This window comes from Pollachius pollachius (assembly GCF_949987615.1).
Source record: "Pollachius pollachius genome assembly, chromosome: 2".
Taxonomy (NCBI): domain Eukaryota; kingdom Metazoa; phylum Chordata; class Actinopteri; order Gadiformes; family Gadidae; genus Pollachius; species Pollachius pollachius.
Window position 1 is genome coordinate 44452106 of NC_136935.1, and position 27970 is coordinate 44480075.

At 42.8% G+C, this 27970-nt stretch overlaps 5 protein-coding genes across 10 annotated transcripts; 2 read left to right on the plus strand and 3 right to left on the minus strand.

The window, feature by feature from the left end:
- Positions 1-190: 190 nt before the first annotated feature.
- zfyve27 (zinc finger, FYVE domain containing 27) lies at positions 191-7062 on the minus strand. 3 transcript variants are annotated; one of them, XM_079758720.1, is made up of 12 exons: positions 6844-7062; positions 6315-6560; positions 6071-6141; positions 5791-5977; positions 5574-5669; positions 5359-5471; positions 5119-5243; positions 4658-4729; positions 2172-2313; positions 1962-2008; positions 1681-1762; positions 191-1153 (listed from the first exon to the last, which is right to left on the minus strand). In XM_079758720.1, exons 2-12 carry the CDS (start codon positions 6545-6547, stop codon positions 1083-1085), a joined length of 1239 nt encoding a protein of 412 aa, XP_079614846.1. In that variant the 5' UTR covers positions 6548-6560; positions 6844-7062; the 3' UTR covers positions 191-1082. The 3 variants fall into 3 exon arrangements, with proteins under 3 accessions (XP_079614846.1, XP_079614847.1, XP_079614845.1); XM_079758721.1 differs by having other exon boundaries at positions 6315-6531; positions 6783-7062; XM_079758719.1 differs by having other exon boundaries at positions 6783-7062.
- A 1141-nt stretch (positions 7063-8203) lies between these two features.
- pi4k2a (phosphatidylinositol 4-kinase type 2 alpha) lies at positions 8204-14548 on the minus strand. The gene is made up of 9 exons (XM_079730509.1): positions 14092-14548; positions 12975-13175; positions 12743-12874; positions 12408-12561; positions 12128-12189; positions 11912-12011; positions 11529-11662; positions 10260-10319; positions 8204-10008 (listed from the first exon to the last, which is right to left on the minus strand). The coding sequence occupies exons 1-9, from the start codon at positions 14428-14430 to the stop codon at positions 9847-9849; spliced, it is 1344 nt and encodes a 447-aa protein (XP_079586635.1). The 5' UTR covers positions 14431-14548; the 3' UTR covers positions 8204-9846.
- A 741-nt stretch (positions 14549-15289) lies between these two features.
- On the plus strand, positions 15290-18562 carry pgam1b (phosphoglycerate mutase 1b). Its single transcript, XM_079730561.1, has 4 exons — positions 15290-15646; positions 16777-17051; positions 17368-17548; positions 17698-18562. The coding sequence occupies exons 1-4, from the start codon at positions 15508-15510 to the stop codon at positions 17865-17867; spliced, it is 765 nt and encodes a 254-aa protein (XP_079586687.1). The 5' UTR covers positions 15290-15507; the 3' UTR covers positions 17868-18562.
- Positions 18563-18995: 433 nt separating this feature from the next.
- On the plus strand, positions 18996-22814 carry exosc1 (exosome component 1). The gene is made up of 8 exons (XM_079731001.1): positions 18996-19025; positions 19730-19845; positions 20440-20514; positions 20737-20825; positions 20918-20951; positions 21059-21109; positions 21847-21931; positions 22061-22814. Exons 1-8 carry the CDS (start codon positions 18998-19000, stop codon positions 22165-22167), a joined length of 585 nt encoding a protein of 194 aa, XP_079587127.1. The 5' UTR covers positions 18996-18997; the 3' UTR covers positions 22168-22814.
- Positions 22815-22979: 165 nt separating this feature from the next.
- Positions 22980-26913, minus strand: knop1 (lysine-rich nucleolar protein 1). Of its 4 annotated transcripts, none has more exons than XM_079730487.1 (7): positions 26868-26913; positions 26358-26432; positions 25987-26055; positions 24847-25859; positions 24685-24756; positions 23910-23972; positions 22980-23644 (listed from the first exon to the last, which is right to left on the minus strand). In XM_079730487.1, the coding sequence occupies exons 4-7, from the start codon at positions 25849-25851 to the stop codon at positions 23327-23329; spliced, it is 1458 nt and encodes a 485-aa protein (XP_079586613.1). In that variant the 5' UTR covers positions 25852-25859; positions 25987-26055; positions 26358-26432; positions 26868-26913; the 3' UTR covers positions 22980-23326. The 4 variants fall into 4 exon arrangements, with proteins under 4 accessions (XP_079586613.1, XP_079586612.1, XP_079586615.1 ...); XM_079730486.1 differs by having other exon boundaries at positions 24847-25863; XM_079730489.1 differs by lacking the exon at positions 26358-26432 and having other exon boundaries at positions 26868-26902.
- Between the last annotated feature and the right edge of the window lie 1057 nt (positions 26914-27970).

A 27970-nucleotide genomic window follows, 5' to 3' on the forward strand; every position in this document is an offset into this window, starting at 1 on the left:
GTAAAGAGACGCGGATAGACAGAACGTGAAGGGTTGGGCCAAAACGACGTCGACATCAGCGGGTTTTTACCCTTAGGGATCTTCTGATTGGCCAACCTGTTTTCTGATGAGGATGGACTAGTTTTGCAGCAATCCTGAAGTGTAGCGTGTAGATTTGTATGAATCAAGTAACAAATGTCATGTTCAATTTTTATTTTTAGGTGACCGGCAACAAAGCCAATAAAAGTCATTGCATGTGCAAGAGGAAACATATAGCACAATAAAGATGAAAGAAATCACCATAAAGTATTTTATAATTAAATTATATTTTTTAAAGCAAAATAAGTAAGGGAAATATGGACACAATATAGAAAAGAATGAATTGACATTTACCAGTATCTTAAATTAAATATATTATAATCATCAAACACAAACAATATGACTACTCCATTATTACAATAAAAGCATATCAAACCATTACATTCATTAGACTCCATATCATGATAAAAACCACTTTCCCTCTGTAATAAAAATGTTGTGTTACAATATCCACCACATGATTACATTTTCTCTGTCTGCATTACAGTACAATAACAATACTACACAGGGATCTGTAATCAAGATTGCCAGTTAAATATATTATGAGTAAACAGTGGGTAAAAGCATGTTGCAGTAATATATATATATTTTTTATTTCATACTAGACTTGCAATATGCCCTACACCTGATTTCTGTCTGTATTCCTTTGCTCAGCATAGGACAAAAAAGACTGTGCTCTGTGTTCTGGGAATGACTGTTAAGAGAACTGTTAAGTATTTATCATTACATTTACCAGTAACGTCCAGTTTGGCCTCATTAAACTTCTCTAAAGGGAGACAACATAGATGAACTGCCAGCAGGCCAAGAAGGTTCCACCGTTTCTCAGTCCAGTAAGCCGACGTGACCCTTTCCGGACTAAGTGCAGTGACATCAAAGATAAAAAGGCATTTGAAAGGGTTTGCAAAAATTAAAAAACACTGGTGAAGGAGAGCCAGGAGAACAGCGTAAAGGATTCCCAGCGACCCCAGGGCAGCCGCGGTGAACAGGAGGCTCTCGTCCCGCTGCTAGAGGAACTTGTTGAGAGAGGAGTTACAGGGAGCGCAAACAAACACCGTCTCCCTCTGGGCCTCCGGAGCTGACGGGCGACAAACGGGCTCACGTCAATCAGTGAACGAAATACCCTTTCCAGAGTTACAATCGTAGGACAGAAACACAGGTGTCGCTCAGAACACTCATTTTGGGTCTTCCAACCTGAAGCGCCAGACATTTTGCTACACAGAACCAGCTGGAAAGTCATAATTTGAAACAGTTGGGAAAAGGGTAGGCCCTTTCAAAAGATACCGGGCAGGTGATTGAATGAACCATCAGTCTATATCTTCTATCTCATATCCCGTGGACCACATAGTTCCTCATAGGATGCGGATTGGTTGACACAACCTCAGCACTTGAAGTTTGGCTCAGTGTATTCTCGCAGGATCATAAACCTGTGAAGGTTATGTCAAAGCACCAGAAATGGTCAATGAATGTTATCACTACAGTCTACATGTGCCCTGCAACTAAAAAGGAGAAGATCCATAATACGTGTTATGAGTGACCACTGCAAGTCTTATCCCCATCCCGAAAAAAATTACGCACACACACACACACACACACACACATTACCTGTAGCTCCCATGGAGGAGCGTAGCACCTTGAATGAACAGCATCGAGAGCAGAAGCTGTTACCACAGTTACTGCAGCTCCTCTGAAACAGGAAGAGTGAACGTGCAAAGAACCGTCCGGGGAGAAAATTAATGATAAATAAATCAATTTTATTTGCATAGCCCTTAATCACCATTACAGTCTCAAAGGGCTTAACAGGCCAAACATTTTATTATTTTTCTGAATTCAGTAAACAATTAAAACATGGCACCTGGTTCTATATTCACAAATTAAATTCTCACCCTTTTCTTCAGCACGGAGAAAACTGCATTGCAGCTGGAACAGTTGCCTTCAGAGAGATCAACAGGGAGAATTTTAAACAATGGTTAAAATGTTCTGAACGGTCATGTGCATTACGGGGAGCCATAATAAGTGCCATTGAGTCAGTGTGGGTGGAGGCGGGTGAGCGGACAGAGAGTAGGGGGCGGAGGTGTGCGAGTGTGAGGTCGGACCTGCACTAGCGGTGGGGTAGCGCTTGCGTAGCTTCTCAGTCAGCTTGGACACCTTGCTGCGGATGGGCTCGTTGCGGCTCAACAGGCCGTTGTCGGTGATACAGTCGTAGTCTGGAGTCCCCAGGGAGCAGTCGTCATCCTCCTGCACGCAGAGAGACACAGAGACAGAGAAAGAGAGAGAGAGAGAGAGAGAAAGAACAAGCCAAAAATCAACATGTTGTAAAAAGAAAAATGGATAAATGAAGAAAATTGAAACGTGCATTTTATGGCAATACATGGAAAAGGACAGTGTTTCGCTGACTACATCAGTATACATAATCTACATGCATATCAAAGGAAGACAAACCAATTGGGACCACAAAAAATATAGGAATTACAAGGCTACAATTACAAAGAATAATGTTAAATAGGTAATCCCTCATACTTGTTCGCTATTGTTCTACTTATTCATACCAAGAGGAACCTTGTCAGGCTAGTATGAGGAAGGAAAGGATCATGAAGGAGGCATGGATGGATGGAGAAGGGTGGATATGAGAGTTCCACTCACCACTAGGGTCAAAGGTGTCTCCTTATCAGAGAGCAAAGGACACAAGAAATCAATGTCACCCCATTAAAATAGAGGGCCCGCCCTCTAATCTAGTACACACCATGCAAACAATACACAGTCAGGAGCGAAAGCCACCCCTCGCAAGCACCCATCATGTTACACAGGTCAGGTATTTCCCTTCTCTGAAAGCTAGTTTTAATGCAGTATCCTCCTCTCAACAGGAGGGGGCAGCACTCACCTGCAGAGAAATAGCGTGCTCCTGAGTTCACAGGGCAGCAAGAATCAAGAACAAGGATATGATTCATCAGCATCAACTCTCACTTTAACTCTTAATGCAAGACAAACAAACCATAACACATCGAATAAGCCGGTCATTGAAATATCGGAATAATACCTAGTAGTATACAACACTTTAAAGGAGACATATTATGGTGTTTTCCCAACAAGTAAAGATAATATTTGAGTTCCAGAAGCTGTTTGCTGGAAGTGGCTTTTAGGAAAAAAAATCTTGCCTACCGCTATTCCCCTCTGTTTCAGTCCCTTCAGAATACACTGTTTCTGGTGTCTGTAGCTTTAATGCAAATGAGCTGCTGCTCATTGACCAATGAGCTGTCTGACTGAACCACAGCATGGAGGAGAAGGGATTTTTGCCGTTTGCGGACTCCTGGAGCTCTATATCTATAAATTATAATATAATAATAATATTATATATGGGTATTTATATAATATTGTATCTAATATCACGGCCAAAAGTTACGTGCGCCTCGGATGATATTATGAATCATAAAGACTGCGTCTGACGTCTCTGGTACTTCCACAACAAGTAAAGACTCGCAGTGGGGGATATCTCGGCCATGGTTGAGAAGAATTGGGGGAAAGGAACTTTGGCCTTGACTCTCTGAGTCCATGAACCGCGACATGGAGGAGAAAGGGATTGTACTCTGGGAACTGAGCTGCCGGATTGCCGCCGAACTCCCCGCTTCAACTGCCGCCGTCGAAGCCGTCCGGCTGCCACCGAAGCTTGGGCGGCAGTCCGGCAGCTCAGCTCCGAGAGTACAATCCCATTCTCCTCCATGTCTCCTCCTCCGGACTGCCGCCGAAGCTTTGGTGGCAGTCCGGCAGCTACGGTGGGGGGAGCTCGGCCGCAGTCCGGCAAAGAACGGGATTGTACTCCCGGAGCTGAGCTGCCGGGCTTCCGCCGAGTTCCCCCCGCCGGAGCTGCTCGTCCGCTGGTCCACAAAATCTTAGCTATGCTCTGATTGGAGGGGAGTCGGGAAGTGGGAGGTAATATTCAACTGTGCCCCCTTCCTACGTAGGAGGGGGCGGCGAAACTGACTCGCTCGTTTGGTAACTGTAGGCGGGGTACTTTCAGAAATGCATATCTCACTCAAAAAATCATGTACAGACTTTTTTCAAAGTTTGTATGCGTGTAGGAGCACCAGAGACCCAAAACAACACCCCAAATCCCAGGAAAAGTGTTGTTTTCATAATATGTCCCCTTTAACATACAAAATGTCGAAAAGCGATCTCAGTTGCATGCATTAACCCATCGCAACATCGTATCTACTAGATACGATGTTGCGCCGCGCAGCAGCTGGCACAAATGGGTTAAGAGGTATTTGGTTGTTAATTCATAACTCGTTATCCAACCAGGCTGAGTGAGAGAGTTAGAGAGTGAGAGTGAGAGTATCTTGTTGGTCCAATCAAACGGACAACAAGCTGCAGAAACTGCACGCATTTGCGTGCAATTGCTTGAAGTTAACCATACCTCTGTCCCATTCATTTTTACACCAGAGGTCATTTTTATCATGAGCGATCACATCTCATACAAAGTGGATACAGTGTGCACTCATGCATATTCTAACTGCAGTATTGGTGACCTGCAAACCTTGCCCTACAACAACATTGCCCCCTGTGCGTGTCAAATTAGTCTGTCTACCTCAATGGCATCTTTAAATTCATCATCAGGCTCCGCTTCCTCCGCCTCTTCTACACTGCCAGGAGACAAGTCCTACGGAAGAAAGCAATACAGTTTAGGTTTTAGGAATACATTTCCGTTTCAGACACAAAGATACCTCGACGCTGCCGCCTCCGTTTATTTCGCTGAGCCAGAAAGACCGCCTTTTGCTTTTTGGTATCACGTGTTTTGGTCAGCTGATATGATGATTTTCTCAAATGGTCTGTCTCTCAAATGCAGTGTGACCCAAAGCACGCACACAGACGTACACACCCACACCCACACCCACACAGAGGTCGGAGAGGATCTAGATAAGCAGCTTACCCTTCTGGATCGGGTGTTTGATGCACATTTCATCATGCACTAGTAGTGAGCCCCCCCCCCATCTACAACTGACGCCCATTACCAAGGAGACACCGCAGGCTAGCCAAGCTTCTCCTCACCTCCAAGCTGGTGGGGGTGGGGGTCCTATCCTGCAGGCTTCCCTGCTCCTGTTCTGCCCGCTCCGTCTTCTGTTCCAACTCCTGGTCCCGGCTCAGGTGGAGAAGCCCTCTGATGCCCAGCAGCACTAGAACCAGGCTCAACGTCAGCCCATCAGTCAGCCTTGCAAAGTGGCTTCAGTGGGCGCCCTCTGTGACCAAACTCGAGGAGGGCGAGGTAGAACGCCGAGTTAAGATACTGACCTCTGCAAAAGTCTAGGTTCCACAGGAACAGGGCGTTGGTGAGTAATGCCAGCACCCAGCCCACAGGAACCGTGTACAGCAGACATATCCCGAACAACAGTCCTCCGTAGAACCTGCACATAGCGCAAGCAATAATGAGCGGATGACAAGCTTATGTGTATTACTTTTTTAGGTTTGTGACTAATGCCCACACTGGGAATGTCTGCCGCACGTACCTAGAGGACTCCACGTGACTGTCCCAGTACAGGACCTTGTAAAGAGATTCTGCTGTCAGGCAGGCAGAAACCAGCCAGTCATCTAGCTGCTTCAGTCTGTCAAAAAGAGATTCTGCATGTAAAGGAAATACCATACGATTCTTCACCATCCCCAAATGACCTCAGACAGTATGAGTGTGTGATATATCTAGTTACTTCCTGCTTATATGAGACTCACAGGTCCTTGACTTCCAGCATTGCCTCATGCTTGGTAAGATGCACTTTCTGCAGGTCCCGGCGATGAACAGCGTGAAAGCGCTTCTTTTGAAGCTCCGTGTCCGATGTACTGCCCCCACACCTGTCCTGCAGGTAGCCCAGGGTGGCAGGCACAGACACCGCCAGCACGCTCACTAAAAACCAACCCACTGGCACGAGAGAGGGACACAGAGGTGGTGGTTCAAAGATTATCACAACACACTGTCAGTGAGAGCGGAGTGTGTCAATGTTCACTTTCTTACCTTCACTTAGCGTAAGGAAGAAGAAGTTGAGAACTGTGCAGACAAGCATTGAGCACATAGGCATCCTCCACCTGAGAGACAAGAGATACTCATCTATTGCGGGCTGTAGAGTCTATGAAAAACTGAAAAATTCTATGCTATCTTTGATTTTTTTCATACATTTTAGCACTTGCTGGTAGGATTAGCGTTAGTCATTAGCTGTGGGCCTACCTAAGGTGAAATATATTCAAAAAAAAAAACGCACCCAAGCAGGAAGCGAGTCAGCTCCACTGCATCTGTAACTGGCTCCAAAAACAATGTCATCCGCTTGTGCGACACGACCATCTTTAGGAGGTCGAAACAAGGTGCTGAGCGTGGGCTTCCAAGTTCAGATGGGTCCGGGGACCCGGGTATATCTTTGGAGGACATGTGCACAAGCTCTCCTCGCTCCCCTGCAACCTGTGAGGGGTCCTGGGACACCCCTGCAGTGGGCATCATTTTTAATTTTCGGCTTTAAAAAAGAAGGAAATACTTACGTAAGTCAAAATGAGAGAGTTCAGCATCCGCTCTATCATAACACAAATATTATTGTTTTTGTAATGCAGCTAGTAGCTGTAGTACATAGACATGCAAGGAGGATAAATACCGCTCATACACAACAGAAACGTTAAGTAGTGTCATGTCAACTTATGAAATAGAATTAGAATGATAGTATATATAGTGTAGATAATACCTGACTATAATTTAGATAATGCCCGATTCAACTTGGGCAGCAATGCACGTCAACGCTTTACCCGAAGCGATCTGTCGGACAGATATAAGTGGCGAAGACTTTCCAGAATCAATCCTTCTTCAGGCAATGCGATCTCCACCCATATGACAATCCTTCAAAGCCTTCCATTGGAAATAGCTATTTAACATGATACTGATGTCGAATACTAATGAGGTTAGTTTGTTCGACTTGCTAGGGTGTATCTTGTTTTGGAGCTGGCTTCGCCACATATCGTGCCTTCAGCTTAAGCCGGACTTCCTGTATGAGCGGATCGAGGCTGGCTAGTAGATCTCAGAAAATCCTAGTTTTATGATTATTATTGAAAGGTTATTATTATTTCGACCTGAATTCACGGTACCACATCCTCTGTCAGATAAAAATCGCAAATATAAAGAAATATACGAGAACAATTATAGGCCCCCGGGCCCCGTTTACGGATTGGATGATTCACATTTTAATCGCAATTTAAGACCCCCCCACACACACACGCACGCACGCACACGCACACACACACACACACACACACACACACCTAGCTTTGTCGCCAACGCTTCACCCTATAGCAAGACTATGGATAACAACTAGTCATTTGAGTCCTTGACCATGAAACCAAGCTGCCCACATGTTGGTTCAAATGTTAAACCAATGGGAATATTGGAATGGTTTTCAATATAAGATAATGATTGGGTAAGAGGAGTTTAAGACTGTGCTTGCACAAGTCGTTCATGGCCACGTTCATATTGTTCTCTTACAAAGACATCTCTTTTATATAGTTAATTTTATCATTTTATTTGTGTGTGTTGTTCACATCAGTGATAGGTAATGTCAACATAAATGACGACATCCAATGTAAAGATGGATCTATTATACGTTCATGACGAGGAAGTCACCCCCCATTCCTTTCAGCTCTATACATCTTATCTAGCATACAGCTTTAAGGTGTAGATTTTTGCACTCAACATTCTGGCCAGGAAGAGTTGTAGAGTGTAGAGTTTGTGTACATCCCAGACTCTCCTCTCTGATTCAGGATGCACAGATGTCCTAGAGCTATGAGATCATACTTTAATGACACCAGCCTCAGTTGATGATCACGAGCCAGAAAATAACTCGTACATTAAGTTATTAGATAATTCATTGTTTTACTGAATTGCATATTTGGGTTGTGTAAGAGATTAAGACAAAATGAATGGTGGTACAACACTAGATAGTTAAGCAATGTCAGGGTGTATTTAAACATTTTAGTAAGACACAATATTCAATGCTTTTAATTGAATAACGTTTTGTTGTTACTTCTTATTAAATAAAACAGACTATATATATATATATATATATATATATATATATATATATATATATATTTCTTGATAAAACTACATTTCATGTCACATATGGGTGAAAATGACTGTATAGGCTTTATAGAGCCTGAAATCACGTTGGACCAATCCTGAAATGAAAAGTAGAAGCTTTGATGTTGAGAGCGCACAACTCTGTTCTTGCAGATACATCACAAATTATTGCAGATTTATTTCTGTCCGTATGTTTTCCTCATAACAGTGTGGAAAAAACATGATATTGGACATGATTTAGAATAACTATCTCATGCACTCATATTTTTTGGATAAGCTATACAGATTGCAACATCAGCTGGAGCTAGCTTAAATTTCAAACTGACAAAAACACTTTACCTTCCCACCAACACAGTTCTGCCAATCTGCCATTCCGCTCCAGTAATAAGCACTGCTAAAGCATGATTTCATTGTCACCACTTTGTTGAACACCTTGTTTTTGTTGTGTTCTAATGTTGTAGATTTACACTTACACTGAAAAGGTGGTTGAGAAGTTTGAAATGAAGTGTCGGTTATAGGGTTACAAAGGTGACGAGAGGCTCTGCTTCACATTTGAAGTGTGAATAATGGTGAGGGTCAAGTTCAGGATCTTGGAGGGAAAGCAGTGTCAGCTGTACTATTACAGTTCTATCCTTGGTGCCGCAGACCAGGCGGTGTGTGTTTGGCAGAACGGTCTCAGAACTGTAACATACAGCAGTTCTCTGGGAAATGAGAATACTGCCTAACTGCATGTGGTTAAAAACGTTTCAGCTTTAAGCTGTATCGCTTTTGTTTTGGCTCTTCCACCGATCTTAAAGGGTGCTCCAAGCAGTATTTATTTGTTAAAATAACTGATAAACAGCTCTATATTTTGACAGCCATTACTGATCAAGAGTGTTTGGTCAGCATAATGGGTCACAAGTCCATTCACGATGCAGTAAACAGAAGAAAATAAAAAGAGGTATCCCGTTCCCATTTCATCCAATCAAGAGAGCGAAAAAGAGGCACCCCTCTCTGCAAGCAGAGGGTCCACGCACAGGCGGCAGGGCTTCAGTGTTGACCGACAAGGGCGGAAGAGGAGAAGCTACCAATTCCAGGAACAGCTTACACATACCAAACACACCACGCGGGAAAGAACAGCAGATGAAAAGCTGCCAGGAAAGAAAGACAGGAGGCATGCAAGGCACGCTTTCTTGGTGACGTGGGGAAATGGAGAGGAAGTGAGCCTAAACAACGACATTGCTTAAAGCGCCTTTAACACTGGGACGATTTTGCATATGAAGGCCAGGTTCAAAAGTGTGAAGTGCTTTTGATTATGGCCTAATGAAAAGTCTAGGTAAAAGTATGTGATTTCATTAAGGGGATTCCAGAGTGTCTCACAGGTACATAGCTTTATCTATTAAAAGTTAGTTAGTAGTCATTAACGTCTACTCAAGGCACTGAGGCAAACGTGGAGAAATATCCTCCGGGGGAAAATCTTCTCCTTTTGGCCTCAACCCCACACCATCATCAACATCTATCTCTGGCATCCGAAATGTCCATTTGAACGAGTAGCGGTGAAGGGTAGGAATTATTTCCATTTGGTCACCTTTCCTGAAACCTGCACACTAAAGACACTGGATTCCTCCCTTCAATCCACACAACATGGACACCTTCTTCTGGCTGTGGTCCCGCTTTGTGCTGCTTCCACTTTTACTCCTTCACCACCAGGTGAAGAAAGGCCTCCTGCTCTGGAAGCTCTGTGTGTATGACTCGCTGTTGGCTCTCTGGGGCGCCCGTGCCGTCTCCACCATCACCGGGGGCATCTGGACCAGCTGGAGGGGGCTTTTGCCGTCCTTCAGCGCCTGACACAGGTTGAGGATCTTGCAGGGCGGAAAACGCTGGGGTGAGGTTTAGTGGGGAGACTGGTAATGTTCCAGCAAACTATTGGTGTCGCTAAGCACACTCTAATCGGTCGAGGATTGGTTTTGCAGTTCTACAAACATGCTTGATGTAGAAACTGCTCATCGATTAAGATGTGTTAGTGCATAGTGTTTGGATGTGGGTAGCTTTGTGGGTAGGTATTGAAATTTAATGTTTGAGTTTTTATCTGTACAGTTTTAGCCAATCTTACCTGGCCCCTCATTACAGCGACTTGCTTGTGGAACTGTCCTCTGTCAAAACCTGGATCTTTCTGTAAAATGTAAATAATGTCAATTATTGGCAAGAAATACTGGCTAGAAAACATCAAGTATAATGATCAAAAGGCTCCTCTTTGGATGGAATGATTCCCATGTTTTTCTTCCTCATTCGCCCAGCACTAACCCACCTTCACCATGGCTGATTGTTTCTTAAATCAGTGTTGGGGGCTACAAAGTGACGCGTTGGGAGTACTCAGATCCTTTTTCTGTTGTAACGAGTGGCGCTCTAGTTTTTTCAAGTTACATGTTTTTCTTAGTTTATAAATAATCAGTTAAAGTCTCTAATCCTGATGCATTTGCTTCCGCATTGATTCTGTTTATTTCCAACTTCTTGGCAGGAAGCAGCGTACTGAGCATGGGTAGCTCAGCTAGCGAGATGCTATTTACCGTGCTGTAGGGTAGGCCTGACAGTGCTCTATTAACAGGGTGCACATAGACTCCATCTGAATGTAGCACTCTTCCTCCTGCCTATTTTTTCACCTTTCAATGAACATCGAGTAGAAGATATCTCAAAAAACGTTCACCACTCAACGATATCATTTCGTATGTCTACCGTATGTCTACAGTCTACAGCATCTACAGTAGCTGCTATCGTTGCTTTACACGGGGAATGGGTTAGCCTAGCGATTGTAATACTTGCACTTGGTTCTATGAACATCTTTACTGTACCGACAGCGATATCTTGTTTCACTTCTTATGACAAATGTACTTATTGTAACAAATGCACTTATTGTACGTCGCTTTGGATAAAAGCGTCTGTTAAATGCCCTAAAGGTAAATGTAAATGTAAATGTTTGTTGCTCGCTATAATCCAAAAGTAGTCCGGGCGGGTAAACAAATTATTTGCAAGTCCTCAAAATATTGTCCTTGAAAGGTGACATATTATACCACCAGGTGTGAGTGTTAGATTTTCAAAACGGCTTGTAACGGCTAATCACACTCACACCTGGTGGTATAATATGTCACCTTTTGACTGCAAAACACCAGATATTTTCAATGTCTGCTTTGCAGAATGTGCGCATGCGTCGGAGTATTCACTGTTCTTCGTGCACGAGGAATGTCAATACAAGCTCAAAAAGACGAAGAAGACTGAAGCTACTTTAAGAAAGGCAGTAATCTTGTAATGTAACAGGTTACTTTTAAAAGTTACATTACCCAAAACTGCTTCTTACTACTTCTGAGACATCCTTAATCTGGCATACCTTGAACAACTCGTATAGATCCTCCTCCAGGTCTTTGATGAAGTTGGGGTCAGAAAGCTTCGGCAGAACCAGCTCTCTGATCTCCTGAGAGAAGGGAACCTTGGCCTGGGAAAGCCATGCCCAGTAGAAGGGGTCTATGGATTCAGAAAAGACTATGTACAGCAGATGTATCCAAGAACCGTGATGTATGTATACAAAAGAACAATACATAAGAAATGAAGTGCAAATAAAAACAACTAAAAGGTATATTTTCAGAATGTGGGCAGGAGTAGCCAGAGAAGGCGAGATTCCATAGTTGTGTGAAAGCTAATCATGGCTTGAGTCACCGCTCGCTGCTAAAACCGGCAGCACAGTAGTGCGGGGATCTCGGAGAATGTGCTTACAGGCTCTCCAGGAGTCGGGGTGTTTTAAGGGGAAGGCGAGGCCGTTGTCTATGGCGGCCAGCTTGATGATGGCGTCCTTGACCACCACCCAATCTGTGTCCTGCAGACATGGATGTAGGCACAAGGACACAACGATTGTTTGAGTGAATGTTCCAGAGGAATGTCGACAAACATTCGGAATTTGTTCGCTGAATCTGAATGCATCTTTGTGCTTACCCTATTACCGACAGAGTCCATTGGGCAGTCATACTTCAGCAGCCAGTTGTCGTTTCCCCTATCTGCAGGTAGAAAGAAATGACATTGCTGTAAGCCCAATTTGTTTCTTCTTTATAACAAAATATTTAATGTTCAACCCTCAACTTCTATCATTCTCTTGAAAATAACTGTTCGAACGATTTGTCATTGCCTTGTTTCCCCATTTAGAGTTGTATTGTGCAACATGATGCCTAGGGGGTTGAAGCGGGGGACGTGCTGAGCTTATGGAAACCCAACTTGCCTGTGTTTCGGATGATGTAGTCAAGGACGACCAGCCGCTCAAACTGCAGCTGCAGCAGACGGTTAGTGTTTTCTGGCAGGGGATCGGCTTCAAACCTCCGCAGCCAGAAGTCTGCGTCCTTGTAGCTGTCCACGAAAACCTGGAAAGAGCCGACCTGTAGCAATGGAAATACACATGTTGTTGAATCTTGAATCATAGGGGTTTAAATTAGTAAGCAAACAACCATCTTAGCTTATTTTAAATGGTTTATGCTCTACCAGCAGATGTTTCCTTTCCTGCGCTGAATTATTTTTCCAATGTTATTCTAATTATTATGCTATTACTCTGAGATTTACCTTGGGTGGCAGTCCAATCCTGTGGAAGCGTTGTCCAACTTTAGGCACCTTCTCTAGGGCCAATTTCTTTCCCCGGGATTTGACTCTGTCTATGGCACTGTAGTTAAACGTTTCACTCGCCAAGTAGACCACCTAGAGCAACGGCGACGGATACAGGTCATTAGCCATTCCTGAGTTGTGGTCGTTGTTCAAGTTGATTCGAACAAACGATGAACGTGTTTCTCCTCTTTACCTTGGTCCTAGGAACAATGTTGAGCTCTAGTTTCTGGTCAACCAGGCTGGCCCCTGCTTCAGAAAGGTAGCCCTGGTTGAGGACCAAACAGTCCCGGCCAAAACAGCAGGGGCAGCAAAGTTTCTGCAGCCATTTGGTCCATTTGGGGTTCAGCTGTCCATAGGGCTCCTCGTTCTTAGGTTTGAACACACCAATGATCTTCTATGGGTGGTTTTGGAAGAGGGAAAGGGATTTGAAAATGGGATGTGAAAGAACCTTGTTAAAAATGATATCAAATGCCATGTTTAAAATCTTTATGAAATCACATCAGAAGCCCCTAGGGATAAACAAAAAAATCGTACATCCTTAGCAAACCCTTAGCACATGACCACTTAAGCTCAAGGGTGACTCTATTGAAAGAATGTAGTGGGAAGGGTGGGAAGCACAGCTCAATGGCATACGTTCCTTTCACAGATTAGTAAAGTTCTGAAAAAGCAGGCTTACATTTCAGATGGTACATACAAATCTACTGAAACCAGCCATATAATTGAATTCACAAATACACTTCTTCCATTTGAAAACCAGTGAAATACAAGCTCATTGACAAGAGGGGAGGAATAGTAGGCCTACCGGATTTTTCAACGACGAATAAGGTATATTAGCAGTTACTGTCAAATCACTCCAAAAACATAGCTGGATCAAGGGAATGGCTGTTCACCAGTTGAACAACTAACTGTGTTTTTGGGAGTATGCGTGCTTGAATTACATGTAACAAGTCTCCTCTATGAGCGAGGTGGCCTGCCCTAACAAGCTTTCCCAAGAAAATGTTGTGTATGTTGCAACATATAGCTAAAATGTATCGAAGGAGTGCAGGGTTTAGAACAGTTGTAGCAACCGGATAACAAAGCAAATGGTAATCACAAAGCGTAAACCCCGAACAGCCTCTCAGCCTACTTGCCAAGTCATGACAAGGTTGTATCAGCACTGCAGGCCTTCTCCGGTTTAACTGTTGAATACGAAATTGAGTGGCATCCTTTACGGAAAAGGTTCGGGCAGATAAATTCCTTAATTAACAATCACTATTAATCATACGAGTAAGTCAACCTCCATAGTGGCGTGTCTTCACAACGCAACTTACCCCTTGGGTATCTTTAACGAAATAACTCCCACTTGATCCCTGATAGATTCGTTCTGGGTATATCCCCTCGTCAATTGCACGTTCAGTATTTCGTATTATTTCTCTGAATTCAGGGTCCTCTGGAAACTCGTTTTTGTGTGGTTCGCGAGGGGAACCACCGCGGTCTCGGTCAAGTAGCGGCTGTCTCTCTCGGCTGCGCCCGGGACTTCCAGGTGGAATGCGCACAACAGATCCAGGCGTACTTCCAAAGGAACCCCGAGGACTGGTGGGCTCTGTTGGACAGTAGTTGAATTCATTTGAGTCACGAAGAGGAGAGACGAGTGGACTTGTCTCGTCCATTTAAGGTACTGTGAGGTTCAATATGACGAGAAACGGAGAAGAAAATGTTAACGAGGTAATCTGGAAGGGTATTTTGTTGGCTAGTAAGTGGCTAACGAGGAAGCCTTCCAAAACAAAAAATCGGATGACTGTCAACTTCCGGTAAGGGGCGGAACTTAGTATGACGGAGAAGTTCTTCAGCCAATGAACCGGTATCAACAACGTAATTCAGTGCTCGGATTGGAAACAGGGGTTCCACCTCATGGACGAACGCTCTTCCATCCCTTTGAGACAATGCATCTAATGATCTAGTTAATTAAATGGACCACAGCGGAATCAGATTGTCCGAAAAAAGTATTAAATATTTTATTCTAGTTCCAAAAAGTACGACTTTTGGAGCTAGAACACGTTGTGTTTTATAATTTGCTTATAGGTCCCTTTAAAAAAGAAACATGATTATACAAAGAAGATCTGCCATAAAAAAAACTCGAAGAACACTCATTTTGTAATTGTCATTTGTTTATTTTCTTAATTATTTGATGTTGGTTATATATGCCTTTAAACAGCAGTTATGTTAACTTGAGGGCAATTGCTTGCCGTGATTTTATGGTTCAACAGAAATGCTCTAATAAAGGTACAAATGATCCTCCAAATCTGCATCAGGTTGAATTATTTTTAAAGAAAAAGGGAATAGCTGACATTGGTGTACTTAACCATGCCATCTATATATGCCATATACCTTCCAAATCATGGATGCATAATACGACCTGCTGAAATGCCCCGTGTCCCTGATGTCGACGTGCGGCTCAGTGCGTCCTCCTCCTTGCCTCCTCCTCCTCCAGCTCACCAAGTCGATTCTGATTGGTGGGAGGAGCAGGAAGTGTCCTTGTGTCATATAACTGTCAAGTTCAGACCGACCAGCGAACTCTATAAACCCGGTGCCATCAGGTCCATTACCCAAACACAAAAAAAGCAATACTGCGCCAATTCACCTGTAGCCGTTTGTCCGGCTATCTACGCACATCTCTGCTCCACTGTAGAGCTAGTCACCTACCCTTGATTTACCGGAAATACTGCGCAGAGGACACTGGTGTCAGGATGGCCGCATACAAGCTGGTTCTGATCCGCCATGGAGAGAGCGTCTGGAATCAGGAGAACCGCTTTTGCGGATGGTTCGACGCAGACCTCAGTGAAACCGGGGTACATGAAGCCAAGCGAGGAGGAGAGGCTTTGAAAGGTGATATATATACGTCATACAGTTCGACATTATTTAAATCATAAAGTTACAGTTCTTAAAACAAAACGGGCATGTACTCGGTCGTTGAATTAGGACGCTTTCCGTAGATATCATCCAACAAGCAAACCGTGATTATACCAGACCCGGGCCGCCCTGGGTACCAGTTGGGCCACTGCAAACAAACTGCGACAACACAATCAATATTTGAGTGCTTGTATTGTTGATTGTTAATGTTCACAGACGCACGTCGTCCTTCAGTTTACAATGCTACTGAAGATCAATCTAAAAGATTCGAGGGATGCAACGTTACCGACGATTTCGGGGCACACCCCTTAGTTTGGCCTCGCTATCGGTGGCATAATTCCAGTGATGGCTGGATACCATATATATCTCATAGTGATGCCACTGCAATATCCTGTCCAAACTCGTCTGACTGCAGCAATTTTGAGATTAGGCCCACAGCAATGCACAGTTTTGTCTTGCATAAATAAATACGTTTGAAAGGTTTTTCAAACTATTGAAATGTATGTATAGGCGAGGCGTGAATATCTAAACTTATTATCGTTACCCCGACTAATAACTTTTAGCGTTGTTGAATTATAGGCCAATGGTCTGGTCTGCTAACCAGAAATGGCAAGGTCTCTAAAATCGAGTACAAAATGTATCAAGCTTGTCAAAACAGCATAGTAAGGCAGATTTTCTTATCAATCTAGAGTTCTTTGTTTTGTTGGCATTGTTCAATTGTGCTACTGAGACGTGTCGATTCTATAGGGGAACGAAAGAGGACAGGAAGTTACCCAAGCAGTTAACTCATTCTCATTTTCTTACAAAACACTATTGTTGGCTTTGCGTGTCCTGGACAAAACTCCCCGGCAAAGTCAACTATGCACCAGGCATATCAGATTTGATAAATAAAACGACTCACAATGAGGACAATGTTTCAACCCCCCCTCCCCCCCAACATACAGTTTGGAAATGATATGCTATCACATAACCATGAATGGTGAACATCAGAGTAGTAGGCCTCTGCCAAAACAGATGAGAAGGAAGAGTCCAGTAAAGTGGCCTTGTACTGCTCATACTCTAACCTTGGTTTGGTTTGACCTTTCTCTTACATCTTCACTCTACAGATGCGGGCTATGAGTTTGACGTGTGCTACACCTCTGTGCTGAAGCGGGCCATCCGGACCCTGTGGCATGTCCTTGACGGCATTGACCAGATGTGGCTGCCAGTCCACCGGACCTGGCGCCTCAATGAGCGCCACTACGGCGGTCTGACTGGGCTCAACAAGGCCGAGACGGCCGCCAAGCACGGAGAGGCCCAGGTCAAGATCTGGAGGCGCTCCTTTGACACCCCGCCCCCACCCATGGACGAGGGCCACGACTTCTATAGCAAAATCAGCCAGGTGAATGACCGCCGATGGAAAACCGAGCCTTCATCTTTCACCCGCCGTCGTCTTCCCTTACATCTCCTAGGCACACAGATGTCTCATTACACTCTTGAGTCGTTTGTGTGTGTGTGTGTGTGTGTGCGTGTGCGTGGCATTTCAACCACATAAAATAAGATGTCGTTTATGAATCCAAAACAGGACATTTACTAGGGTATCACGGCAGAAATACAGGATGGTCCTAAGAATTGAAAAACTACAAACGATAGAATAGTAGAAATGTAGATGCAAGGAAATGTCCACATAACGCCAATGTACACTGACTGCACTGTAGGATCGTCGCTACGGTGATCTGACGGAGGACCAGCTCCCCACCTGTGAGAGCCTCAAGGACACCATCGCTCGCGCTCTGCCCTTCTGGAACGAAGAGATCGTCCCCCAGATCAAGGAGGGCAAGAGGGTTCTGATCGCCGCCCATGGCAACAGTCTCCGAGGGATCGTCAAGCATCTTGAGGGTAGGTTATGAGGGCGGACATAGGTAGGCCATGTGCAAAACCTGTGTAAAGAAAGAAGATGCATTTCTGCTTAATTCAATCATAATGAACAGGGTATTCTTACATCCCGGATAGAAATACACAGAAACCGATGATTGTTTTCGTTCCAGGTATGTCAGAGGAAGCCATAATGGAGCTCAACCTGCCCACGGGCATCCCCATCCTGTATGAGCTGGACAAAAACCTGAAGCCTGTGGGGCCCATGCAGTTCCTGGGAGACGACGAGACCGTCAGGAAAGCCATGGAGGCTGTCGCCGCTCAGGGCAAAGCCAAGAAATAGAGCCAGCACCTCCCATTGGGCTGCTGGAAGGATCTGTACCATGCAACAGATCAGTCATTTGCTTAGAGCTATCCAATGACACCAAGGTTATTTATGTAACGTGGTATAAAAATACAATATATTCAACCCACACCAACCCGGAACCTCAATAAGAATTTCCGTCTCCCTTTTTATCTCTCTTTGTCTTTCTCCTGCTCACTCTTTTCTCTTTCTTAGTAGGAATTACATACAGTACATCTGTTGTTCTCCTCGGCTCATACATTCTAGCATGCAGAGTATTGAAACACCATGTGTATAAAACAATGAGTATTGCTAACACATTGAACACCGACCAAAAGAACGAGGGACCAATCAACGTGAGCAAACATAACGACATGTCCTTGCTGTTGTGAAAAGTAATTCGAAAATAATGAAATTAGTAGTCTAACACTGAGGGAATAGTACATGCTTTGTCCTTTAAAAAAGGTAAATCTTCATCCTTTGGATCCTACTATGCGATCTCTAGTAAAAAGCCCAGTTTTAATTGAACGACTAATATTGTGAAGGCACCCTTATTGCACTAAGTTTAATGGGAACATGAATGCAATTATACCCATTGTTGAAAATAAGTTGCTCTGCACTACACACAAACTGCTGATTTTTGTTTTCTGCTGTGTGTGTGATATGGAATAAACGTCATGTGATACGTTATATAATGACTGAATGTTGTATCAATACATTTGTATCGTGCACTACATCTACAACTGTTGTTGTACAACTGTTGTAGATGTATTTGAACAACTGCTGTTCAAATACACCAAGTATAACCGTCAAAGCTTAAGATCCCAATGTGTTTATTTAGCAAACAAAAATTAACGCAAAAACATCAATGGAAACAATATGAACGCATGAAACGATTACACTTAATTAAATATAACAAATCTATATTTACTGAGAAATATAAAACATTCATTTATAATTGGTAACATTATTTTCTATTCTATAACAGACTCTAGGCTGTTTGCCGTTATCTGCCTCAATAAACATGGCGCATCCTTGCAACCATTATCTGCACAATTTGAATAACCAATCAGGCACTACTTGTACTACGCGTCACAGCCAATGCGCTTGCAATCTCTCTTCTTGAAAACATGTCGCCCATGAAGCTGTGTGTTCCAGGTGAGTTTCATAGTTGTTGTGAAATGGCGTTAAAGTCTGGATCAAGATTAATAAGTTATTTAATTTTGTGTTGGAATATAATATTATGAAATACCATGATACATATATAGGACTAAATGCCATTTTGTCCTCAAGATGCTAGTCACGTTTTCAGCTCATGTTAGCTTCCATGCTTGCGAGGGATTTTTACACCCATCACTTTCTCTGTAGAAAATGCTATATTGTGTTTTAATGTTCTTAATATTAGCCTCGTTAGGAAGATGCATATAAATTATACACGCGCCTTTATGTCATTTATGTCTTTTATCGCTGAGCTACAGGTCAGAACTTCAGTATCTGCTGCTAGTTGTTGACTTTTACTTGTTAAGGCAGGGTTGGTTCACCAGCAGCTCCTTGACGTGCCCTGCCCATTGCCTGAAGCCAAATTCAGAAATGTCTCACTCAATGCTATGAGTGAGACGAAACAAATGCTATGAAAATCACGGGTAGATTATAAGATTAGGTTTATATGTTTTATCTTGTTCATCGTGTATTTTCATGTTTACGAGAAGTACTAAACCAACTGAAATGTCTTAAGAATCTGATCTAAGTGTTGATATAACTTTAATAGTTTGCTCTAAAAGGTCAGCTCTTTGATATTGGCGATTCATTCATTGTTTTCTGTCTGTCTGTCTGTCTGTCTGTCTGTCTGTCTGTCGATATAGGTGACAAGCTTTGCAGCACAGATGACTGCATACCCGGTACAGGCGTGTACATGCGTCACGGTTACATATTTTCTTCACTAGCTGGCTATGTGCTGAAAAAAAACGAAGGCGAAGAGGTAAGAATGTGTTAAGGAGGAGAAAAAAGCCATAGTGGAATAACTCAGGATTGTTGGAATTCCAAAACAAAATGTTTTTTGCAACTTTTGGATGATGAGAATATAGGAAATTACTTGCTTACTGACGACAAAGAAAATCCAAAGCATTATGTAAGAAATAAACCATGATTGGATGTCCTGTTATTGAAAATTATTAATGGACTGGGGAACACCACTTACCACCATCAAATTAAGCAATATAGGTAGGTACATAAAGGTACATAAAGAAGACTGTTAATAATATTAACAGTTGTAAGAACACCTGTAAAGCGGAGTGATACATGTATCGTTAAAAATCCCAGTGCTGTTATACTCTATATCAGCACTCATGGAATGCCTCTTGTCCAATCAAATGACTTGGTCAGAACTAACTGTGGTGTAATATAACGTAATGCAAACCCTTGGAATGTTTCCAAGAGATTGTGTATTTAACAGCATTGTGGTCTAATGTGACGGCTCTTTCCCTCACAATGGTTTTCAACATGAATGTATTCATTAATGGGATAATTGTTTTTGTACATGGCTGGTATTTTGGTGTCTCCCATCTCTTGACAGTTACCTGTGATCTCAGTGGTGAGGGAAACAGAAACGCAGCTACTGCCAGACGTCGGAGCCATAGTCACCTGTAAGGTATGTCTCCGCCTGACCCTTGGTGTCACTTCATCTACCTGTTTCCATGTAAGCACTCCAATCACGTTTGTTTTATTTCACTGGACACGGGTGTTCAAATTATTTGCCGATTTGCTCGGTTGGGTTTGTATTCACTGTCCCTGTGCTTTAGAAAACAAAATAAAGAAAATAAAATGATTATGAAAGCGACATCAATTACTTCCTTGTTCTCTGTTTTCTCAGGTAACCAGCATCAATCCCCGGTTTGCGAAGGTTCATATACTCTACGTGGGCTCCACACCGCTGAAAGACCGCTTCAGAGGCACAATCAGGTAAGGGTTCCAGCACCCTGTCTGTAAAGATGGTGTTAAGTGTAGCTTAAGCCTTTCCTCCTAATTTAATGAACGCCACTTTTATACCACAGAAAAGAAGATGTGCGCGCAACAGAAAAAGATAAGGTACGTTTGTCAGTTGTAATCTCTGGCTTGTTTTTATAGTGATACAGGACGTGTACCTCTGGTATGCTTTGGTGTTTAATGGACTCATCTGTTTTTAAACTGTTTAGGTGGAGACTTACAAAAGCTTCAGGCCTGGAGACATTGTGCTGGCTAAAGTGGTATCCTTTCATCTGCTCATGGATCAATGGATGATATTCACAACATTTTCATTCAAGGTTACGGTTTAATTGTAAGCCAGTGAACCCACTGATTCAGATGGAATTCAAACACTATGCAAGTTAAAAAAAAGTGTTTTGGGTTGAGTTTTAGGAAAGAGGGCTAGGGTTAGGGTTAGCTAGTAGGTAGTGTTATTCCCCTGGTTACGACCAACGCCAACTTTGATACCTTTTTAGTTCCGTTGTTGATTACTACCGTTGTTACCGCCACACACCGTAGCGTTATACTATAGGTGTCCGGGAAGCCTAACCCTTGCTGTGATGCGAGTGGTCATGCCACTTGCGTTCAAAGGGTTTTGGGGAGAATGGCAAAAAAAAAAAGATTTTATCCCTTCTTTCTTTTTATCTGGGAATTATTTCAGTAAGGGTGATCAAATGGCATAGATTACTATGTTGACAAATGAAAAAGTGGTTTTGGGTTCACTGGCTCTCACGTCTCGTGTGTACCTGGGTCGTGAATGCAAAGGCAATCTCCAGTGGAATATTTGTTATGCTTTTATTACACCTTAAAGTTCTCCCAATATTTAAACATTTCAGCACAGACTGCTGAAATGAAAAAAATATGTATCAAATCGCTTAACTGTCTAAATTCAAGTTTATTGTAATTTTAATTTGTACTGTTAATTGCATGATTCCCTTCGCTGTTATAAAGGTTGTTGACCCTTGACCTGCCATCTCAGATCTCCCTGGGGGATGTTCAGTCCAACTATCTGTTGACGACAGCAGAGAATGAACTGGGCGTGGTTGTGGCACACAGTGAAGCAGGTAAGCAGTGCTTGGACTGTTGAAACAGAGCGACATTCGTTTTATATCATTTTCCCCCAAAACTGTTCTGACCAATTTGTTGAACCACTAAATGTACACCCCCCCTCAATTTCTCCATCTCATTTCCAGGTGCCCAGATGGTACCCATCAACTGGTGTGAGATGCAGTGTCCACGCACACACACAAAAGAGTTCAGAAAAGTAGCGCGGGTGCAGCCAGAGTATCTGCACGCATGAGCGGAGGGCCGCAGCCCTGAGCCATCCCTCTCTTCCACACGGAACACACAGCTTCATCACCGGCATTGTCCTGCTATCCTGAACCCCCCCACACGTCTTTATCTGAACTAATGGACCATCTTCCTGTAGTTGGCCTGCTGGTCTTTAACAACCTGCGGACGCAGAGCACACGCTATATTATCTAGACAAGCTTGAAACATTCAAAAGTTCCCATGATGCACAGGCATTGGGTCTGGTATAGTTGAACAGTTCCGAGTCATGCAGGGGACGGTATTATTTCAAATAATATTTAAGTAAGACTTGTGTGAGAATACATGGATGTCTGTTTCTGGACACACTTAGGTGAGCAGCACCACTGAAACAATGCTGCATGCTGGGCACTGCGTGTATGGCGCATTTACGCTATGGAAGTTGCTGATATACGTTTAGTTGAATAAACATGGTTCAAATAGGGTGTTTTTTGCAGAGTAAGGGAATCAAGGCCAACACCCAAGGTGTTTTCTGTCAAATCTGAATTAAATCATATTTTTGAAGTAGTGACAAATGCATTCTTGTGGCATATTCTCAAGAAATGTTTTTTAATTTGCATTGTCTTTTATAAATCACCATACACGTCAAAAGCAGAACGTAAATAAAGTTATCATTGGAACTTATGTTCAGTGTTTGATTTGTTTAGCCTCCGAACCTAGTTGAAAGGGCAACTCTTCCGTACATATAAATCAGCAAATTCATTAGCATAAGGAGAGACTTGTATGTTAACGTTTTTGCAAAGTTTATTGCTTCAACAATTTCCAACAAAATACAATGTGACATTCAAGTCAGGGTAATGAAGAAATGATCAATGTTTAACTTCGAATCACATGCCTAATGGATATAACGTATGTACATCACAGGCATTTCTGGCACTAAATTTGAGTGGACGGCCAAATAGATATTATTTATCCTAAAAACACAGACCATTTAAAACCACTAGGATTTGGGATTTTACAGCAGGCCTGTAGAGTTCTCCTTGCATAATATGTCAATCATATAATTCCTCCTGCATTATCTCAATAACATCATATGGAGCTCTAAGTATAAATATGTTGACCAAAACAAAAAGATTAAAAAACATGCACCTGTTGTCCCTCAGACCACAACTACATTCGATTTTATTGCGTCAATCGTCGAAGCGGACCGATCGACTTGCATTGGCGTCTATGGAAAACTTCTTGCTGGGTGGCGCGGAAGAAAAACCGAGTCCTGCACCTCTGGCGCTAAAATCCACTCGTCTCGACTGCGCACGCTCAAACTCCCCCAGAAGGGCCTGCTGCAAGTCCTGCTGTTTCTCCCCAGCCAGGGCCATGTTGGGCCGCACACGGCTGGGCCCGCTGGGACTAGCATTGTTGCCCTCCTTCTTGAAACCGCCCATCAACCGCAGAAACTTCTGCTGTTTGTCAGTGCTCTCGAACTGAGCCGTGCCCCACTGGCCAAAGCCCTGAACAGCACATAAGTAGATAAATACAAATATTAGAATACAATGTTTGCCATCTTCACTGCTTTATAATTAGTTATCTGCGCCAAAGCTCTAGTAAAAGGACCCCATCGCCTATATTACCAGGTACATCGGCCTACCCAATGGACTGTACCAACTGGGATGCTGATCGGTCCATCATACATCTGTTAGGACACTGATGTAGGTTATGTAATGATTAATCACCTATACCTAAAGAATAAGGGCCCTTTAATATGCTGACACTTACCAAAGGTTTTGTTGGGGGATGGGATTCTTTGTCGATGTCCATCTGTAGAGCCAGTCTTCTTTCCTGGAACAGACAGTTTTTCCAGGTTACAGTAAAGCCCTCTGGCACTACCCTTCTAAGTATCGAGAGCAAACTAATGCTGGGTGCCATGACATAATGAGTCATAGGGCATTCAATTATGCAATTAAATGACCTATAAGATTGGATAAATCAAACTATAAAAGCTAGGGTCTGCATGTTAAGCATCTTTTGCCATTAGTTGAAATTCTCTTTACATCCCAAACGCAATTAATAACCTAAATGCTCAGACAAAAGATAGATACAATTCTGGTATCTATGGTTTTTGCAGTCCTGTCATAAGCCAGTCTAATTATCATTCGGCCCAAATTAATCGATTCGATGGCTTACTTGCGCACACTCTCCCGTGATCTTGTTACACGTGAGAGGAGTCTTCCCCAAGAATAAGCAAGCCTATTGCTTAAGCTAGCGAGCTGGTCAAGTGTTTAGGGGGAGTAGCTTTTGCAGGTCAGATGGGAAGGATTGGATTATTTCCAGTTGGATCCTTTTAATAAATATCTAACTGTGTCTAGTTTCTCCACAATCCCTAGCCTATCTTAAAAGAATAGTGAAAACGAAACTCAAAATCATGGATACTGCATCAAATGCAGAACATGGAATACATTTAATCGGAAAGTAAAAGGAGTTCAGTTTCAATGCCATATATATAAAAAAAAAGGTGCATTTCTTGGGACACATTCTTTATCAAAAAGTCTACCTGATTAATGGTCACCTCGTCCCTGTTTCCAGTTTTTTCCGACAAGAACACCACATCCTTGTGGGGGGTCACCTGCAACCCGGCAGAAAACGATTTAGAACATGTTTAAACATGGGAAACAAGAGTTGAGGATGCATTTACCTGTGACACCAAAGCACTCACCTCTTGGGTTGGCCTAGGGGCCTCCTCCTCCAATTTGATCTTCTTTTTCCTCTTCTTCTCCTCCTTGTCCACGCAGACTTCTACCACCTCCTTCTTTGCCTTCCTTTTGATTTCTTCTGGAGCTCCTGTCATACCCCCTTTCCCTTTGCCCTTCGAGTCAGAGGCCACAAAGACAAACGTCTCCGTATTCTGTGCCATATCCTTGACTGCTGTCTGTTTGTCTACCTTAGCATTTTTATTTTTTTTCCTCTTCTGCTGCTTATCATCGACGACACTCACCTCCTGGGCTCCCTCGACCTTCAGGGAAACCTCTCTTTCCCCCCCCTTTATTTCCTTTTTCTTCTTTGGCTTTGGACCATCTTCCTCCACGACCACAACACTGATGGACGCTTTCTTCCCTTTAGGAGGCTTGCTTTCCTCCTGCTTTCCTTTCTCATTCTGGACAGTTTCGAGCGTGTCCTTGCCTATTTCTAAATGCGCTTTCCTCTTCTTGGCTCTCTGATGGACCCCCTGGGATTCTTCTTCACTGGCTATCGTCTTGGTCACGGATGTTTTAGATCCCGTCTTGTTCTTCTTTGTCTTCGTCTTCATCACAACGACCTCCTCCTCACTTTCGTCTATATTTATCACCTCACTTGGATTCTCGGCCTTGACCTTTTTAGACTTGATCTTTTTCGTAGCCAACCCTTCTTCTTCCTCCTCTGCTTTGGACTGAACCGAGTTGTGGTTGGTTTTCTTGAGCTTCTTCTGTTTCTTTCCAGAAGGTTCTTCCTGGTCTTCAAGCTCCTTTTTCTTTTTCATTGTCTTCTTCTCTGTGTTTAGAGAACCTTCCTTGGTTACCTCATCCTTCTTCTTCTTAGCCGTCTTGAAGCTCTTATCGTCCTCACAGCTGGCTGCGTCTTTGTTTTTCCGACGTTTCTGTTTCTTCTCCTTCGCCAGCGTCTCTTTTTCGCGTTGTTCATCCGCTTCTGCCATGTCGCCTTTCACCATGTCTAGGGTTACCATCCCCAGTGCTAACTTTTCAAAACATTAACATAAAAATATGAATAGGATAAACAAACCAAACCAAGTATTGCATAATGTCATCAGGCCTAGCATTACGCTGTGGCGGGTCAAAGCGCCAGTAGACTAGACACTAACCAAAAGTCTTTCCGGTTCTCTGGGCTGTGATTCCTGGTCAATGTCTCTCTGGAGGGCCAGTCGATTATCCTGTAAAAAGCATGAAAAGCACCGGTTAGGAGCGTATTGCTGACAGGGTCATACTGATTCCGATCTTTAAGGTTAAGTTTAAGATACTTCTTTGAGTTAGATCTTTAATTTTGTGTTTGTTTTGTGAGGGTGTTCTGCTTAACCTTAAATGTTTACAAACTAAGCGGATAGCGCTTAAAAAAACGTTTGTTATACAGTAGATGACAATATCTTTACACTTGTGCTTTGCTGTTCACATTTCTCAATATTTAAGCATTTAATCAAGACTAATTTTCTCAACCTTGCATGTTATGTAAGCCTACCTTGTTGATGATAATCTCATTGGCCCTACGTGCAGGTTTTTCTAAAACGAAGATCACTTCCTCGGCCGAATCCGTCTGATATTAAATAAACGTAATCCAGACACAATGTATACATTCACAACATAATTAAGGCCAAATTATGTTTTCAATAACAAATGGTGCACGCATTAGTGGTGTTGTTATTGTCATAGACATCAACAATAAGACCAGTGACGCCCAGGGAGAAAGTCTGGAAGCCTAAATACATTTCTCATTCAAGTCTTATCACATATGCCTATTAGTAAGAACAATACGAGACTAACGTGAAGCCTGAGATTCAAATGATATCCCTTGTGTCCCGACCGGCATGTTGGCTAGCTAACGCATGCGACATTTTATTGCAAGAAGCCAACGTTAAATCCTCTTTAACACATCGATCAGAAAGGTAGTACAGCGCAAGTTATCCTTCTTACTATTTATGCAAACTTTTCCATTATTAGAATGTAACTATATGAGGAGTGATTCACTTACTTTGGCGATTCACGTGGAGTCGCGCTCTACTTTCCTTGACTCGGAAGTGTAATCTACCTTTTCCTGCTACCAGCTCACCAAGCGTCCTTAGCAACCAGGAACCGATCCCCAACCATGGACCTCCAACGGCTTCTTTATTTTGGTTGTTTATCGGGCTATTCTTCATTGCCCACGTAATATCGCCCTTCCCCATTTATTATTCTTTAGAAAGCTCGGGACATCAGAAGCTCGAAGTGGCATGCTATATATATTGTGTATAGATTGCTATTTGCTATTTTCAGGGTGTATCGTGGGGGGTGATGAGAGTTCACCATCATGCAGCAACAACCCTATCAAAGGGAGTGTTGCAGACCATTCATTAGTCTTCATCATCAGCACAATACCAAGATAGATCATGAATCGTATTCTTGGCACATATACATGATGATAAGCCTACTTATGAAAACAAAATTTGGAGCCTGCTGTCACCATTCCATTTTTTAAACCAGGGTTGGAAATGACAAAATAATTGATGCCATTTGAGTGGACTCAAAAGCTTTGGGCTATGTCTACAAATATTGCAATAATAATAATAAAAACATTTATGTTTCCATTTTTTTATTATTGAAAAAAATTCCAGTTTTCAACATAAAGGAATTAATGCACAATCTACATTTTTGTATTATAGACCAATCACACACTTTATAATATGTAATTTATTCAATAAACAATAAAATACTCTGCTTAGCTGCTTATCTCAAACTGGCACAGTGCACAAATACATTGAGTGTAAACAAAGTGCAAAATGTTCTCTCTCAGATAGCATTATTTATTCACTAAATAGCTATTCATATTTAACACATTTTAAATATTGAATATTTGGACACACAATCTATTGACAGAATTCTCATTTAATATATATCACACTCGTATTTACATTCCATGTAAGGCAGTGCTAAAGGAACAGACTGCAAAGTGAACAAACAAACTGTGATGGGGGCATCAATGCTGTGCTCTAGTTGAGCTGCATTAGCATAGCATTGCATTGGGTAAGGAGTGTTTGGTGAGAAGCATGCAGCGGCTTTTGCTTTGTGTATGTAGTATGAGTCAACAGTTCATGCGTG